The sequence below is a fragment of the Photinus pyralis genome, unplaced genomic scaffold (assembly GCF_008802855.1).
Source record: "Photinus pyralis isolate 1611_PpyrPB1 unplaced genomic scaffold, Ppyr1.3 Ppyr1.4_LG5, whole genome shotgun sequence".
NCBI classification, from domain to species: domain Eukaryota; kingdom Metazoa; phylum Arthropoda; class Insecta; order Coleoptera; family Lampyridae; genus Photinus; species Photinus pyralis.
In genome coordinates, this window is record NW_022170596.1 from 40,422,145 (window position 1) to 40,440,431 (window position 18,287).

The window sequence follows — 18,287 nt, forward strand, 5'->3', positions numbered from 1 at the left end:
TTATATAGGAAGCGCGTTTACCAAATCTGACCTCACATGCTTATTGCCTACCTTCCAGTCGTAGGCTGGTTTTACATTATGGGTACTCTTTGGTTTTACTATGGAGTCTTATGGGAGATACTACGTTTTTTGTGTATATAATCATTATTTAAAGATTTCTGATGTTGTACCTTATACAATGTGTTAATGTACCCATGGATTATGATTTTACCTTACGGCAGCAACTTCATTTTGTTTCTCCAGTACAAAAAAAAATGTTCAAAGTTTTTCCGCCTCCATGTAGGCAACAAAGCGTTCAGATGGGTGCAAGATTGTCATTGAAATAAAATAACAGCTAATGCCGCTCAAATTTATTTATACAATTTTAAATTTCTTTATCGAATCTTTAATTTTTTTTCTTTTATCCGCATCCTCTAGTCTACGTTTGTTATATTGTTTGCATGTAAAAATCATACGAGTTGTTAGATAAAACCGTAAAAGGTCTTTCGTCAATTTCCTTTTGTGTAGTTCACAGCCCACTGGTTTGTAGGTATTAAGTTTGGCATTTTTAATAACTGCAAAAGTAAAATATAATTTAAAAAAGTTAATATCGTGCAAGCAACATGCAATAGTATATTAAGTAACAAGGGATTAAAAAGAGTTGTTGTTTTCGAAAGAATAGTTAATATTCTTGAGGGACCAAAAACTAGTTTGATCCAGTGTTACTTATACTATTTTTTCCAACACCGACCGTTCTAAATTCATTTCGAAATGAGTATGATTTATATTTAAAAAAAACTATAAAAAAGTAAGGTAGGCTATTTAACAATATGTCATGATCACAAGGGATCAAATTTTTCTTAATTCCTAGGGATTAAAATTACCTGTTAATGCACAAAAATTAGGGATTAAAATTAATAAAAACTAGTCGATATTGGAAAAAATATTTAAGCACTGTGTTATGGTGATTCAGTTAAGACTTTGCTTACCTTCAAAAAGAATATTGTCACCTAATGGTGTGTGTTGCAGTGTATGGCATATAGAGCTTTCAAGATTATAAATTATTTCATATAATCCCTCAGATGGCGTGAGTAAATGTCCATCACTCCTTTTGTTAATGTAGGAATTATTTTCATTTTTGTCACATATCTGGTCAGCTTGCAGCAATCCAAAGCATTGATCGCAGTGCTTTGCATCTGTGGCTTTCCTTGCCTTTCTTGCTACGTAACCGCAAAACATGCGTAAAGCTTTTTCGTCAATTTTATTAATTTCATGATATGAATGGTCAAAAAGCGAAATAAGGGATTCAACCGGTTCACCATTGTCAAGAAGTTCATCCAACTCTTTTTCGAATTTTACCTGTCTTTGTTTTGCAGTCTCAGATATAAGATCACTTGCATTTAATAATGAGTTCAACATTTCGCCGCCTGTTATATAACTACCTCTTGGTGGCTTAACAAGAGATGCAACAGATAGAAGGCGATATACCTGAATGAATTGAAGTGGGTCTGGATGAGTATTACATTCACACGCTTGGCGGACTTCTCCAAAGAAATGCTAAAAAACCATAAATAAGTAATTATATTACGCACCTTTGGTCTACTGTGAAACAGCTCATAACCAAATATTCTTTTATTTAATATTAGAATTATTGCCATAAGAATAGAAGATATACCGCAGATTATGTCACGGTAATGTCTTTATGACGTTGAGCGAGAATTAGTACCTAACTCAAAGCCACGGTGAATAAAGACTCAAAGCTTATGATTATACGATTGCTGGGTTTCTCCAACAAAACTTAAGTAAGTCTTAAGTTATAGCGCCGTGTTATTTGGTCGTGCTTGGTCGAAATGAATCAATTGCTTAGTAACGTTGAACTTAAGTCGAAGTGAAGTAAGAAATAATGTTGGAGAAACCGACCATAAAAACTTGAAATAATGTGTACGTTGAGTTGCCTTTAATCAGGCGGAAAATTTAAGGTACTGATTCTGTTGTTCATAATACAAACGTAGTCCTTTTCGTATATTCAAATGACAATAGATAGGTATAACAACACGCTATATTGATTTCAACTTCAAAAGTATCGAAATAATGATAATATTGACAAAAAACGCCTAATCTCCCATATAACTCCATAGTAAAACCAGCCTACGACTGAAAGGTAGGCAATAAGCATACGCGGTCAGATTTGGACAGCGCTGTAGGCCGGAGTGCCGCCACCGTTATGAATCCACCTTGCCTTAGACCATTGTTTCTCAACCTTTTTTCACTGGTGGCCTACTTGTTAATGTTATTTATCTCTGTGGCCCCCCTCCCCGTTAAACTAGTGGAGTCTGGGGGTATGGAATTCCTGGAGAGGGGGGAGGGGGGCATACCTCGGGAAATTTTTTGAAATTTTAGTAATTTTATACGTGTTTTTAGACTCATTCACGTCGTTCGCAGACTCCACAAAAATGTATAGAATATAGGTCATTAAATGTGCCATTTCAATATTTTAAACACTTTACAATTAGATCAAAATTAATTTTAGTTATGATAAGTTGTGATTACGATTTATTGCTTTCTGGGAAAGGTACACTGAGATAACACAAACAAGGATAAGGGGTTATTGTGGTATAATTTGTGTATTGACCATTTTTGGTAAATTTACTTAATTTTAATATTTCAGTCAGATATTGTAGAAGCAAATTTTCGTGGCCCACTGAAAAGTTTCGGTGGCCCACCAATATTCTTCTTTGTTCGTGGCCTCCAAAAAATACGTCGTGGCCCCCGTTGAGAAACACTGCCTTAGACTATGAAAGAAAGATTCAAACCCATGCCATAGAGTAAATTCTATGCACATGCACATTGAATAAACAAGTGTAAATTGTGCACAACTATTGTGCAGATAAAGCGCATTTTTGTTTAACCGAAATAGCTTTTGTTTTGACATAACCAATGGATATATTTCTTGCAGACCCTTTGGGAGTAGCCTTTTCCGATAATCCGTTCTTGAGGTATAAGGGAATATACCCGATCACGATAAGAGGTGAACCCACACGAAAATTTCGCTGGGTGCTGCGGGTCAAAAGTTTTATTTGGACCTAATGAACACGTGTACCGAGTTTCATGCTTTTGTCACAAAATGCAGCGAAAAAATTTGTACCGCCTACGCTATTTGATGAACTTGCACTGTTCTGTGTTCATATCTCCTAAACATAATTACCTTCTTAAGATTATATTTTAAAGTAAGTACTATCCTGAGTCATAAAAATGACCTTTTATAAGGGGACCGCAGTATAATGACCTGGAAACTTAAAAGAAACCAAGGCGCTCATATGATACGAGAAAATATTGGCTGAAACCTTCACTGGAGTATTTTTCTATTTTAAATTAGTGAGTAGCTTGTCAAACGAGGTCATATTTTGAATATTTAACAATATGACTACAACTATAGGTGATTACAATGAATGAGGATGCACTTAAACTTTTTGAATGTACCGAGTGGTTCAATCTGCAATCAATTGGAGAGGTTTGTTTTTACCGTAAAATGTCATTACCCATTTGAAACACAGGTCGTTTAAAGGGTACTTATCAGGTTCGTTGGTCATGATGAGTACTAGGTATTGACTATATATATAGTTCGTGCAATTTATTTTGAATCAGAACATATACGACCATGTTCCGATTACTATTTCTTTTAACCGTAGTCACTTTCGCCTCAGGTAAGTTATCCTATTTTTACAAGTTGTATGTTTAAAATTGCAATTAATACCAGGTGCTAGGCTGTACGCACCTCCGAGGCTGGATGGTAAAATTGTTGGCGGAAAACCCGTCAAGATTGAGGAATATCCATACCAAGTTTCTTTGCAATATTACGGCAGTCATATTTGTGGGGGTTCCATTATTGGACCAAACAAAGTGCTTACTGCGGCCCACTGTACCAGCGGGTATGAGAGACCTGTTTTACTGAATGCTCGAGATTAACGAATATTTTACAGCTCATCTGCCAGCTCATTATCATTTCGTCACTCCAGCACCTACCGAGGTTCTGAAGGTGTCGTGATCAAGGTGGCTAGTATTGCATAGAATCCAGCCTACAATCCATCTACAATTAGTAATGACGTCAGTGTATTAACTCTTGCTGAATCAATCAAGGATTCGGATATTGGCAAACCTATCACAATGGTTGAAGCCAGCGCAGCAGAAGGGGGTCGTGAAGCCGTCTGCACAGGATGGGGAACCCTTTCATCTGGTGGATCCTCTCCTCGGCAACTACAAGCCGTTGACGTTAAAGAAGTGGACAGGAAAGAGTGCAATAGCAGCTACGGCGGTGGCATTACCGATACCATGATCTGCTTTGGCAGTCCAGGAAAGAACTCTTGCCAGGGAGATTCCGGTGGACCGCTCGTAGTTGGCGAGAAGCAGGTTGGAATCGTCTCGTGGGGCTACGGGTGCGCTTATCCAGAATATCCGGGCGTATATGCCCATGTTGCTTCTCTCAGAACCTTGATCGATCAAAACTTGTACACAACCGTTTAAAGAACTAATAAATGCGATATTTTCCAATATTTTATTCATTCTGACTTATGACAATGACTTATTTTCATCGCGTTAAAAGCATTCTATTGAATCTTAAATGACCTCGTATGCTCCTTCCTTGTATTTTTTCACAGCACATCATCCTCGAAGAGCAGCAGTCTCAGTCGAAGGGCGTATAGGGTGTCACCCGGTGGACTAAAAAACAAAAGTATGAAAATATTGTTACTAGAAAAAATTTGTCATTGTTCACCATTTATTTTGTTGGTCTCAAAACCACCAATTCTGACAAAACGAGGAAAAACATTTTGTTTTACTCCGCCTGGTATCCCTCAACTTCTGAACAGCGTGTTCAGCTATCCACAGGAATCCTTTATAAAAATTGTGGATCATACATTTTTCATTATTCCAATTTCCAAATAAGTAATCACTTTCCTCTCTTTTTAATCTTGGGACACGGTGCATATTTATGCATATCCAAGGTTCGCCATCATGTAAAGTGTTAAATTTCACATAAGTAGATACCTACTGTAAAGAAGGGCTGCGGTGATTTCGTTCTACTGCCCGTAAAATTAGTGGGAAACCCTTCTCGAAAGTATCGATCGCGTACATCCATTAAACTTTTAAAAGTTTTGTTTAAATTAATTTAACGAAAATTTCATTTTGTCCTAAAATTTTACATCCGCAAAGTTGACTCGACCTTTCCAATGATTAATATTAGTACCGTTAAGTTACGACTAAATCTTAATGAAACTGATAAAATTGGTGCGGTTAAACTTCCAAATCAGATTGAACACTCAAAAGTTTCCAAGTAGAGAGAAGTAAACTACTTTTGTTAATTTAAACTTTCTAATACAATTTCAATTTGTCTAACGATCAGCTTTCTAAATCGTAGCACCAAGGACTTGGTTTTCAGATGACGTTCAGGTAGAGACGTATCCAAATGTTACAATGCTTCTTTTCTTTTTAATTCGGGCATTTTAGGTTTTTATACAGAAAAATAATAGTATAAAGTAGAAAATTGACTGAGGTGTTCAGTTTATCCATCAAATATGGCCGTTCGTTAGATCCATGATGATAAATACTTCAAAAAGGGTTGGATGGATTAAACTGAATTTGTAGAAAAGACCCGTTTGTTATTTGAAGAGAGTGTGCTACATGTTTCGACAGTACCTCATCATTAGACGGCTAAAACAAATTGTCAAAACTGTCGAACGATTTTGAATGAGACATTGTCTTAAGATCAAATTTGAGACGGAATCTCCATTCAATTAAGCGTGGATTACATATTTGTAGGGTGTGCTCAATATGACATGACAATAAATACATAAATCATATGTAAATAAAATTAGTATGTAAGAAACAATGTCCGTATGTTTTGACAAAAGGCGATGAATTGAAAGTGAAAATTGCCCAAGGTAAAGTGTTATGAGAAGATCCAAAAACAAATGAACAAGGCGAGAGGAAAGGAAGAGTAATAAGTTTACTCGGACTATTTTGTTTCTTTAGACTGTCTGGTTTTGGCTGAATGCAAGGTTCCACTGAAATTGGGAAATGGGGTATCTAACTAATTACTTGGGTTATTGGTTTTTGACGTTTAGAGAGCTGGTTGTTTCTTGAAGCACCGTCGAAGCAGGAAATGCTGTGCCGAGTTCGGAGATAAGCACACGGTAAGCTCAGGCAAAGTATAGTTCTTGTACACTAGCAAAAACGAAGAAAAAGAGGAAAGTTGTAAAAGTAAACCGGATAGGCACCAGTAAGTCTTTAGTAAATACCAAAAAGGCAAAACAAGGCAGACTAAGACATCTTTGTTTTGGTCGTCATAAGCTAAACAAATAAAATACTTGATAAGGATTGAACATAAACAAGAATTGTGGTCACACTGGAGGGTGATTTAATAAATGATCTTCAAAATATTACAAATAGGACACTGTAATGTACAGATCTGAAACGTCAATATTTAAATTTAAATCCATTTTTAGCAAAAAGATGATCGATCAACACGTAGTCAGAGAAAGAATTATAATCAAAGCAGAAGGATGCGTTCTGACTATTCTGTAAGAGATAAGAACACAAACAAACAAAGAGGGGTAGTGAATGGCACGGCACAATAATATTGCGAAAGCAATTGCAATTCTAACGACTGACACTGAGGTAAATCGGATACTAAAACCGTAATTAATATTCAATAAGCATCACTAATTAAATTTACGTTAACTAACAAAGGCAAAATTTTGACTCGACCGCGGTCTACTCGTAAATCGTAAATGATACAAATTCGAGGGCCACCATGGGGATCTCGGAAACTGTCAGAGCTAGGTAGGTAGTTTAAATTCGGCAAAGTTGCGTATTTTGATGCTTAGCAAAATTCGAGCGCCACCATGGGGATCTCGCAAACTGTCAGAGGTGTGTAGGTAGTTTAAATTCGGCAAAGTTGCGTATTTTGATGCTTAGCAAAATGGCGTTTTGAAACTGTAAAAATTCCAACTACTGTTCTGAAAAAAGCGAAATTTTGCAAAATCGTTTTTTTTCCGAAATTATTTAAAAAGATATTCCAAAATCAATGACACATTATTACGGCCACTTTATTTTTCCCTCTATACGATGCTAGTTTTAAATTTTATGTCTGACGTTTCGTCTCCGGTTAATCATCACCAACTTTTCAAGTCACTTTTACTTTTTGTGTCATTTGATAGAGCATTTTTTTCTGATTTCAAAAATTTAAATAACACTAGGTATTTGTTGCAACAGGAACAGATCTCGAAGTGCATGTAAACAAATTCCATGTAAGTAGGTCACCAGGATAATGTTGGTAGAATCATACGTTTCGTTTCACTGAAATGGTGGTGGAATCTGCCAGGTAGGTAATCTAGAAATTCATCTGTAGCGAGATGTTCGCCAATAGCAATCCTAATAAGATGATGAATCCAGGTAAAAGGCGATGTTATTCTCGTGCTGCGTAAAGGTAATATCTAGGGAGATACAACGTAAAAGGTAATCAAAGAGACAAAACGATGAGAACTTGAGGGAAAATTCAGAAGCGTTGAGGTTGAGGGACTTGAGGGAAGATAAATCCCTAACAAAATACGTATAGGAAAATGCTGAATCATAAATCTACGTATCTTGTACTGATTATGTGCAAATATCAATCCGCATAGATATAGCTATTCAATGGAGCACAGCCACAAGACATCAGAAAGAGAAACCACTTATGAAATAATATGTAAAGCAAAAGTACACAAAAATCGAACATGTAATTAATTTTTCTGAAACTCCTTTCGAAACAACTACTTTCGTCTCCAAAAAGGATGAAGAAAATGTGATTTTCCTCTCTAGTGAGGAAAGTAAAAACCAATTACTGCGTTAATCTTAATCATGACATTTAAAATTTAAACATACCCCTATCTATATAGATTGCTGTGTGTCAAACTTCGTTATTGCATACGATAATTTTTCAATTTTGATTGTATTTTCAGAAAAAGTTATATGTAAAACGTGAGAAGAAAGTGTTTGTCTACTCTCGTTGCGCTATACTATTTACTCAAGAGATAACATTTAGAATTTGGCGTATGATGGCTGCGGCTGGCAATGACGATATTTTTATAAAGCATTCGTTTTTACTCCGTAAAGTTGGTTCCAAAAATTTTATCGATATTTTATTATATCCATATCAAACATAGGTACAATGTCGACTCTTTTAACATTTGGCTGCAAAAAGAAATTCTTGATTCTTCGGAAAAATTTTGCAGTAAATTTTTTTAATTTATGTCATTGAATTTGATGAACAAGCGCCATACCATCAATAACTTACATTTTTGGAGCATTAAACCTACAACGTTTTGTCAATTATTGATTTCTTTCGCATAGTCGCATACACACATTTGTATTTGATTTTTTTAATTAAATCGCATTGCAGAACCGATGACTTGTAATTTCAAAAATCTAACTTGTATAAAGGTAAAACAACAAGTTTTCCGTTGCATGTCATTACTGGAATAATTTCACATACCAACCTAAATATTTAAATGGGATGTGTTGTTATAAGTTAAAAACAGTTTATTTGAAATTATACGGTTGGTACAGAAATGCGACGTTGGCGCGACTCTGTACTATGCATTTAAGGTTATGTTGCTATCTGTCACCCATTCTGTCACCTTGCGTGTGCTTCGAATCGTCTAGTTTATCGTAGTTTCGTGCTTTTTATCAAGCTTCTCAATTCCACAAACCAAACTGTTCTTTTCAGAACAACTTTTTGTCGTACTGTGAAGCGTTATTTATTACGATGACGAAGAATTTGGGTAGCACTGCTAAAAAAATGGTAGCATCTTTAATTCTGTATTTTGAACAAGAGCGTGACCATGGAGGCCCCTTGTTACCTTTGCAGGCAGTAAGAGAGGTAACAAAAGCATAATTTTTACGTTAGGTACCTATTCTACTAAGTATAATTATCGTAGAGAGTGGCACAAGCTTTAAGTATCAGTATCTCCACGGTCAGTACCATATCAGCGGCAGTGAAGAAGAATGAAGTGTTGACGTCGCCTTTAAAGAATCGTCCTCGCCTTAAACCTGTGACAGATGTATCTAATTTGAACGTCGATGGTATTAGAAACACAATTTATGAAATGTACGAAAACAGTAAGTTGATCACATTTTGTGTAATCAGAGTTGCAGAAGTGCATGTTACATTGGCATCTGTGCATGAACAGCTTCGTGAAAAAGTCATTTTTCATGGTTCATTGGCATCATTGCGAACAGTGCTAAAAGAAATTGGATTTAAATGGAAAAAATACGAGCCCAGGCGAGGTCTAATGGAACTACCCCATGTGGCAAGTAAAAGAATTCGTTTTCTGCGCCAATACAAAGATTTCAAGGAAAAAGATTTGTACCAATTTGTTTTTCTTGATGAAACGTTGATATTCCAAAATGGCACTATACAACATGGCAAGATAGTAATGCAAGAAGTGTGAAAACTATCAAAACTGATGGAAAGCGGTTGGTTTATTATTAATAGCGGTAACAATAATTATACCAAAAAATATGTTACAGACAAATAATTCTGCATGCTGGAAATGAGAAAGGATTCATACCTTCAAGTGGTGATTATCACGGAGAAATGAACCAGACGAATTTCTTACATTGGTTTCAAAATCAATTGCTTCCAAATTTAAGTGAACCGTCTGTCATTAATTTCCAGAATTAAACCAGAAAAAAAATATTTTGTGGACCAATTAGCGGAACAATATGGTCATAAAGTGTTGCGCCTTCCACCCTACCGTTGTATTTTTAACCCTATAGAGTTAAGCGGCACTTATTATAATAAACATATTGGCAGAGATGGGAGAACAGAGGCTGATTGTTTAAATATGTGGCAAGAAGCAATTAATGTCGTGACACCAGATATGTGGAAAAATTCAATCAAACACACTGAAGGTGAAATAATGAAATGGTATGAAAGAGAAAAAATGTTAGATATGCAAGATATACTGCCAATTATAATAAATTTAGGGGAAGACACAGAAGATTCTTGTTAATTTGCAAATTAAGTAATTTGTATTTATTTAATTGTAATATTATAAAATAATTACATAAAAGTGACTTATTACTGCAAAATACTATCCCCTGGCTTTGATGGTCAAGTATGACATGTAAATTGTGAAGCCTTTAAACCATGTAGAAAAGTATTAATGAATTTATCGAAATTGCTGTCGGTACTTAACTTCTCAGTATGTACTTCAAAGTGTTAATCCTTACATAAAGATCCAACATTAAAAAGTCGATCGCCTGTAAGCAATTGATAATCGTTACATTCCTGTACACGTAAATATCTTGTACTTCATGACAACTGAATATAGAGTTAAGATTTGTAACCTATATAGGTTATTTGGTGGGTTTATTTTTGTATAATTTTCTTGTGTTAATGTTTATTTGATTCAAGTTTTGAAGATTGTAGGGATATACTAATTATGAGTAAGTACTGGGTGGGGTACTATAAAAAACGTGTGGTTTTATGGCGGCAATTTAAAGGTAATTTAAGGCACGTAAAAGCGATTCTAAAATTGTTGATACTATATGCTTAGTAGGTCAAATGTGCAAGCAGTAGATACAATGATTTGAAAATAGTTCTATCGTATACTAAATGTTTGTCAACGCTGCATAAGAACGACGTCAGAAAATTAATGACGTGCAACGGAAAACTTATTATTTTACCTATGTCTTTCACTCTTTCGTATAATCTAAAATAATGATCAAAATAGATATACAACATGCATTCGCGCTAGAGGAGGAGGGGGTAAAACAAAATTGAACCAATAGGGTTTCCGGCAACATCCGAATTATTAATCTACCAGCTTTTCTGAACTGGAACTGGAACTGGTCGGATTTTGCATACTCAAGTCCATCCAGCGCCTGCACTAAATTCAAAAACCTTTAAAGTGTTCATTATATCAAGCAATTGTGGGAGAATACAGATGTAATTGAATGCGAAGCAAACGTGAGATTACTCTTGAATGTTCCAAAGGTTATTACACTAATTATACTATTAATAATGCTTAAAGATAAATTACAGCATGAGTTTTTTCCTATAATTAACGAACGAGCGTCAGAATTGGAGCACTTAAATTAAAGATCAGTTTCGTTTGTCACAAAATTAAGCAAATACCAACAATGCGAGTGTAACAAATGGATTCAAAAAGGATTGTGCGTGCCCCTCCAAATCCACATGATAGGTACCTACTTACGACAGAGGTTATCAGTTATATCTATTCAAGGTCAAGAAATGGATGTGTCATAGAACAAATTTTGAAGGGGGAAATGTCAACATATCTCAATATCTCATTACTTTTACGACTTCTATTCAATCCAGTTAGCCTGACCTTTCGCCGGGGCAAGATCAAGTTTGGTGTAGTCCGCAGGGTGCAAAATGGATAAAACTTTAAATACAGAATTGTGAGTACTTGACTGTTATCGCTAAACTATTTTAGTTTTAAATATGCGTTGCCTAATCAGTGTGTTGTGTGGTTATTATAATATTCAATATAGTTACGCAAGGAAACTGACACCGATACTAATATCGCATTGCCCTGCGTTTTTAAATTAGATATATAGGGCGGATGATATTCCCTATCTAGCTAGATGAACAAACCCAAACCTTATTTCATAAGAAAGGTCATATTTTATATACCTACAATTAAAAATTAAATTTGAAATCTATTTTCATCCCAAATTACCTTGAGTTTAAGGTAGAACCAGAGGCTCTGGTAGTACCATTGTTTAAATAACGTATATAAAGAATGGTTGTAGATAGAAAAAGAAAACCTTTCGTATAACTTAATAAAAATTTTCCACTGCTATTTAAAAACGAGATGTTTCAGTCCCACGGCGACTTCGTAGGAAAACTAGTCGATTCTCCGAAGTTGTAGTGTTCGTGTTGTTGAGCGATACTTTCCTGGAAAATGGAAAATATGTCCGATAGGTTTTCTATTAGGATTAGGGCGTTGTGCTCTCGTGCACCAGGGTTTTAACATTTACTAAAAGTTTATTTCACGCGAATCCAATAATGCAATACCACGCAAATGTAACTCGCAATGAAAAATGCACGCAGGACAATAATTTCGTGATAATGGTACTTTCTCTTGTTGTTTAAATCTTTCGTATACCTCAAAATGCAACGCACAACTCAGATAGTATCTCATCGAAAGTTCAGCAAAGAATCCTTCTCTTCCACCCAATTTTTACTTATTTACGTGCCGAGTATGTAAAGGTATAACACTCATTCTCTCGCAGTTTGGTTTCGTTTCTTAGTCATATGGATCTAATAATTGGTATAGGTAAAATTTGGTTTGTGATGTAAGTGAGATCATTACTTTTTAGGGCCGAGGAGAATGACAGAGGAAACAAAGCAATGGGCAAGCTGTCGCTGATTGTTGAAATATGCGTTGTGGTAGTAAGCATAATGTGGACAATACTTGTATCGATTTATCGCTTGTTCATTCCCGTACCGGAAAAGTCCGTTAAAGGAGAAGTAGTGTTGGTATGTACCGGTTACTATTTTTTCTAGAAATAAGGGATGTTTTAAGATTACAGGCGCAGGCCATGGACTTGGAAAGGAACTGGCCCTACTTTACGCATCGGAAGGCGCAACGGTGGTTTGTTTGGATATACACGAAGAAAATAATAAAGAAACGATTGCCACTGTGGCCAAAAAGGGTTATCCTAAAGCGGTTGCTTACACGTATGCACTAATGTAGGGATTATAGATTAATAATTTGGATGTCTAGTTGCGACGTTACTGATTACGCCCAGGTACATACAGTGGTTGACCAAATCCAAAAAGAAGTAGGAGATATCACCATTCTAATCAACAACGCCGGAATAATGCCCACGCGCCCTTTCCTCCAACACACCAAAGAAGAAATCGAACAAATAATGAATGTCAACGTCTTAGGTTACCAATGGGTAATTTTTACAGCATCGCAATTAAATAACAATAAAGAATTTCACAGACAATGAAAGCTGTATTACCTACAATGGTAAAAAATAACTACGGTCACATCGTGGCCATTTCCTCCCTATGTGGAATGCAAGGACTGCCCAATCTCGCCCCATACTGCTGTTCGAAATTTGGAATTCGCGGATTGATGAGTACCCTAAGGGTGGAGCTCGACTTTTATGGAAAATCTCAAATTAAAACTACGACCGTGTTTCCATACATCATAGACACGGGATTAGCGAAAAAACCCAAAGTACGATTTCCTGATCTATTTCCAATTTTGTCGCCGTCTGTGGTGGCAAAGTGCGTAATGACGGCCCAAAGACGAGATGTTTTAGAACGAACTGTTCCGAGAGAGTTTGTTGTCACAGATGCAATTCTTCAGTGAGTGCTACAAATGTCAATGCGCGTGATTTGTTTGTCTCCTTTCAGCTATCTTCCTTACGCGGGGTCGAAGATCTTATGTGATTTTCTAGATATTCGTATAGAGGCTGAGTAACAATATGATCAAAAATCAACAAAAGTACTTACAAAAGTAGCGCTTCTTAAAAAACTGTCACCCAAAATGTTAATTTTAAGCAAAACGCACAATTGCACTAGATTTTCGTCACTTTTAGCTTTTAAAAAATAAAATTTATGAATACTAAGAAGATTTGTATTTCTCTGTAGGTATTATTGATTATTATGAACTATAATGCTAACAGGGAATGGGAGGGTGGGGGGTATTATGTAAATTAGACTTCAATAAGGTATGAGCAACGAAATTTTTATTCAGAGGCCGTGGGAATAGAAATGATACAAGTGTATCGTATCGAGTTTAAAAGTAGTCTGCCCGTCTGCCTATGTGAGTAAGTTGCGCTGGAAATACCCACATAGTAGAGCTTTTGGTTTATTTGTTCTTACAAAATACAGTTCACATAAAACCAAAGGTACCTGGGAAACACAACCACTAGAAACACATAATAAACGTAACTTGTTTAATAATAGAAAACTCTTCTCTCCTTTTACTAAATTTTTTAAGAAATATGTGATCATTTATGAGCATGTCCAAAACTTTTAATATTGAAAGATGAGCAGTTTTAAAGCGACTGTACTTTAAAATTTAACAACTGCTTAATAAAATATAAATGCGTGCATATTTTAGCAATATTGTAGTAATTACTATCTTTCTACTAAAAACTATATAGTCGCTCTAGAGTAATATAATATGTAGAATTTATATTTTCAAAAACCACTAAAGTCCAGGAGTCATTCTCAAAGTTCGATAATATTTAACATTGCAATTTGTCAGCGGCAACCTCTATTGGTTCTCATGAATTGTATGCCGTTCTTAATCAGTTAATATTTAAATTATTCTTTCAGCAGCCGAACACTTTCTTGCCAGTGAAGAAGAGTGACAATTAATTGTTTAAGATTTCAGCGCCGTTAATTAATTATTAAGGATTTTGGATTCCCATAATAAGTCAAAACCAGGAAACGGGTAGTATAAAGATGTAAAAAGACATTCTGCCACCACCATAACTACAGAAATTTTGGTACATAATCATTTATTGTACTTAGTTGATAATAGTCGTTCCAATTAGTGATAACATTTTTCACCTCATCCATTTCAATCAGACATTACATTTTATACATTAACGATTTTTAATAACAAATGAATGCTCAGTATTGTTATTTAATTCGGTAACTCCCCTAAACTGCATGCTGACTCAAATGTATCACTTGAATTGTATTTACACCACCAGGGATCACTTGTGCGGATTCAATTTAACCTGGAAATACTCATAAGCTAGCTGCACAACTTCTGCTGGGCATAACCTGCAAAAAAGTCAATTTGAAGATAAAATATTGGTAATAACATTCAATTTAGGGTCAGTTTTTGTTGTTATCGTAGGATAGGTTATGTATCAGATAGACCTAATGGTAACAAGAAAAATCGACCGTTAAGGAAACCTTTAGTGCGACAGAGATTTGGGTAATCGGGTATTGGATAATTTGAAAAGTAGGGCGTTTTCTTTAACTTTTTGGAATAGACAGTTACTGCGTGGAAGATATGGAGATCCCTCCTAGATCAGGGACTGTCAGAAATGTGATCTGTAACCTAACCTATAAAGTAAAATGTACGAAATTGCTGAACTCTTACAAATCATAAACATAAACCATCTTTTGGATATGTAGCTAATGAGGATTTCAACTCACGGCTTTAGATCACGTGACCACCCTCGACCAATAACAGAAATCTCCAATTCACCAAATCTCTGTCGCACTAAAGGCACCTATAGTATTTTATTACTTACATTTTTTTCATACGCGTACATACCTCAAAAAACTCCGCAGTGTTAAGTGTAAACCCCATGGAATCGCTGCTTCAACCATATCTCTCCGTTGAGCATTTACTATACCTGCGGCTACATCTTTAGGGTTAAACACTGGAATTAGCGATGAAAATGTCGCATTTGCGCCCCTGCGTAAAGCAGTGTTAGTAATACACGGATGTATAAGAGTTGTCCTAATTTTGTTGTTCTTATTTAATGCCAGTTCGTTTTGTAGTCCGTCGATAAATCCTTGAACTGCAAATTTTGACGCCGAATACGGAACAAAATAAGGCATTGATATGATAGTAAAAATGGATGCCACGGAAACTATGTGGCCGTAGTTGTTTTTCAACATCGACGGTAATATTGCCTTTACGGTCTGATGAGTAACTACAGTTAATGCATTTTATGCGAATACTAATACATACCCAAAAGTGAGACATCAAATTAACTTGAATCATTTTTTCAATTTCTGTTGCGCTCAATTCGCAGAAGGGGTTGCCGAATAGTATCCCAGCATTGTTAACTAAGATGGTTACATTTCCTACCTCCTGCTCGATTTTGTTTATGATAAAAACAACCTGCTGGTAGTCACTTACATCACATCTAAAAATTAAATGTAAGGTCGTCATTCTTGGTCAAGCTATTATATAATTACGTGTAAGCGTATGCCTTTGCATATCCCAAGTTGGCAATCGTTCGGATCGTCTCTTCGTTTGCTTCTGCATTAATGTCAATGCATACAACAGTAGCTCCTGCAGATGCATAAATCAAAGCTACCTCTTTGCCAATCCCGTCACCGGCACCAGTTACCTAAGAAACACGAGAATGTAAGGAATGTGTGAACCGAAAAGACAACACACCAAAACAGTTTCGCCATTCACTGACTTCTTGGATTTTGGTATGATGTATCTATACAACGCTTTTGTCATTGCAAGAAGCGCCTTCAAAATGAAGAGAAGCGTTGCGATCATATTTGATATTAAATTCAAACTAGGTTTTATTCACCAGCGTGGCTCGCAAAGTAGGTGACCTCGTCTTATCGATAAAAGTATATATTTTTAATACTCCTCTAAAATGATTAAGAAATGTTGTGAGATAATTATGGTTGCGCATAATCGCGATTGCTTTCGTCACAAGTTGACATTATACTAGCGTTTAAATTTAAATGATTTTCCATACCTCTAAGCTCAAACATGTATTCTGAATCACTACTACATCATTACTGTACAAAGTGCAGGTGATTATTATAATTTTATGTTGCTCGATATGTCATTGAATAAACTAAACAAATATAGAAAACGAGCTCCTGGGTATGGCTATAGCATGTGCAAAACCAAATTTTAAACCTGGTGTTAGTTTTGCTTTTATTTAAAGTGTATATGTATGAAATTTCATTTAATTGCTTGCATAAATAAGAAAGTTGGCACTGCACATCCTGCACAAAACCAAATTTGGAAAATGGCACTACATTTGCTTTTATTCCAAGTGGCTATGTATCAAATTTCATTTGAATGCCTCCATAAATAAGAAAGTTGGCACTGCGCATGCGTAAAACCAAATTTTGAAACTGGTGTTAAATTTGCTTTTATTCCAAGTGGTTATGTATTTAAATCCCCCTATAAATAAGAAATTTGCACTGCGCATGCGCAAAACAATTTTGAAACTGGCGTTAAATTTGGTTTTATTCCAAGTGGCTATGTATCGAATTTTATTTAAATGCCTCCATAAATAAGAAAATTGGCACTGCGCATGCGCAAAACCAAATTTTGAAAGTGGCATTCAAATTGTTTTTATTCAAAGTGCATATGTATCAAATTCATTTAAATACCTAAATAAATAAGAAAGTTTGCTATCCGGTTTGTAAATGGTCGTGATGCCAAAAGGGTACTGGGAATGTTGATCGATGGAGCCCAATTTTTGGAATTGCGTTTTATATGACTAAACCTATACGCATATTAAATGTCATGCAATTCGGATCATAACTCAAGGAGATGTCAAAATGGCCTTCCTTATTTTTTGGGCTACATTCCCAATTCACGAACTCCGATCTACAAATTTGATAAAGAATCCACCTGCAAAATTTCATCGTAATCGGTCCATTCGTTTATGAGTTAACGTGCTAACGGACGGACAGACGGACAGACACCGCAAAATTATAAACTCGCTAGGAGCTCGTTAATAAATAAATCAATGTACGAGGGTTGTCCAGAATGTAGCAGACTCGTATTATAGTCATCCTTCAAACGAACAAAAGGCGTTGTGGTCGCTTCTAAAACCACCACAACGCATTGTGGTCATAACTCATAAGTTAACGACCATAACACGTAAAAATAATTAATTTTGGTGTTTGGTCATTTAGCTTTGGCCATAACGCGTTGTGTGCGTAATTTTCACTTATTGAGCGTTTTCGATATTTGTGCGTAACATAGAGGTACATTAAAAAAATGGAATGAATGAACTAGCGTTGTAGTGTCTTTATTTAATTAAGAAACTTATTGAAGGTTTTGTGTGCTTATGTAAAGACGATTTAACCATCTACATGCAACATTGCACTAAGTTGGTGTTTGTGGAAACCGAGCGCCAGTAGAATTTATAGACTCGCGCGCCTGAAACTCCATGCGTATTGTAGTTCGCTTTGTTTTTTTAGCGTAACACAACGAAGTTGAGGTAATTTTAGCGTAACACAACGAAGTTGAGGTAAAGCTTATGTGCTCGTGTTTCCGTCCGTACGTCCGTTCCATCGAGATCTCGGCCCCTGGGCCACCTAGAGACTTCGGGTTTTCGCTAATTGATAGCTGTTATGGTCTATATTTGCCCAAATCGATCAGTTTCATTTAACTCCATATTTTGCGCAATGCCAACTTTCATATTTATGGGGATATTTCTTTGAAATTTTAACCACAGACGCTTCTAGTAAAGATAAACATTTCGCGCATAGTAAAAAATTATGTGGGCATGCGCAGTGACTGCGCAATGCTAACTTT

General features: G+C 35.8%; 2 protein-coding genes and 1 pseudogene across 4 annotated transcripts; 2 read left to right on the forward strand and 1 right to left on the reverse strand.

Moving 5' to 3' along the window:
* Window positions 1-3,517: 3,517 nt before the first annotated feature.
* LOC116170743 lies at window positions 3,518-4,500 on the forward strand (annotated as a pseudogene).
* Window positions 4,501-11,192: 6,692 nt separating this feature from the next.
* LOC116170431 (17-beta-hydroxysteroid dehydrogenase 13-like) lies at window positions 11,193-13,561 on the forward strand. The gene is made up of 6 exons (XM_031486819.1): window positions 11,193-11,442; window positions 12,367-12,526; window positions 12,573-12,727; window positions 12,774-12,951; window positions 12,999-13,369; window positions 13,418-13,561. The coding sequence occupies exons 1-6, from the start codon at window positions 11,417-11,419 to the stop codon at window positions 13,482-13,484; spliced, it is 957 nt and encodes a 318-aa protein (XP_031342679.1). The 5' UTR covers window positions 11,193-11,416; the 3' UTR covers window positions 13,485-13,561.
* A 954-nt stretch (window positions 13,562-14,515) lies between these two features.
* LOC116170432 (short-chain dehydrogenase/reductase family 16C member 6-like) lies at window positions 14,516-16,376 on the reverse strand. 3 transcript variants are annotated; one of them, XR_004145233.1, is made up of 6 exons: window positions 16,164-16,376; window positions 15,959-16,113; window positions 15,729-15,906; window positions 15,306-15,679; window positions 15,129-15,261; window positions 14,825-15,079 (listed from the first exon to the last, which is right to left on the reverse strand). XR_004145233.1 is itself a non-coding variant. In XM_031486821.1 (5 exons), the coding sequence occupies exons 1-5, from the start codon at window positions 16,272-16,274 to the stop codon at window positions 14,734-14,736; spliced, it is 888 nt and encodes a 295-aa protein (XP_031342681.1). In that variant the 5' UTR covers window positions 16,275-16,372; the 3' UTR covers window positions 14,516-14,733. The 3 variants fall into 3 exon arrangements, 2 of the variants coding, with proteins under 2 accessions (XP_031342681.1, XP_031342682.1); XM_031486821.1 differs by lacking the exons at window positions 14,825-15,079; window positions 15,129-15,261 and adding an exon at window positions 14,516-14,803 and having other exon boundaries at window positions 16,164-16,372; XM_031486822.1 differs by having other exon boundaries at window positions 14,825-15,261.
* Between the last annotated feature and the right edge of the window lie 1,911 nt (window positions 16,377-18,287).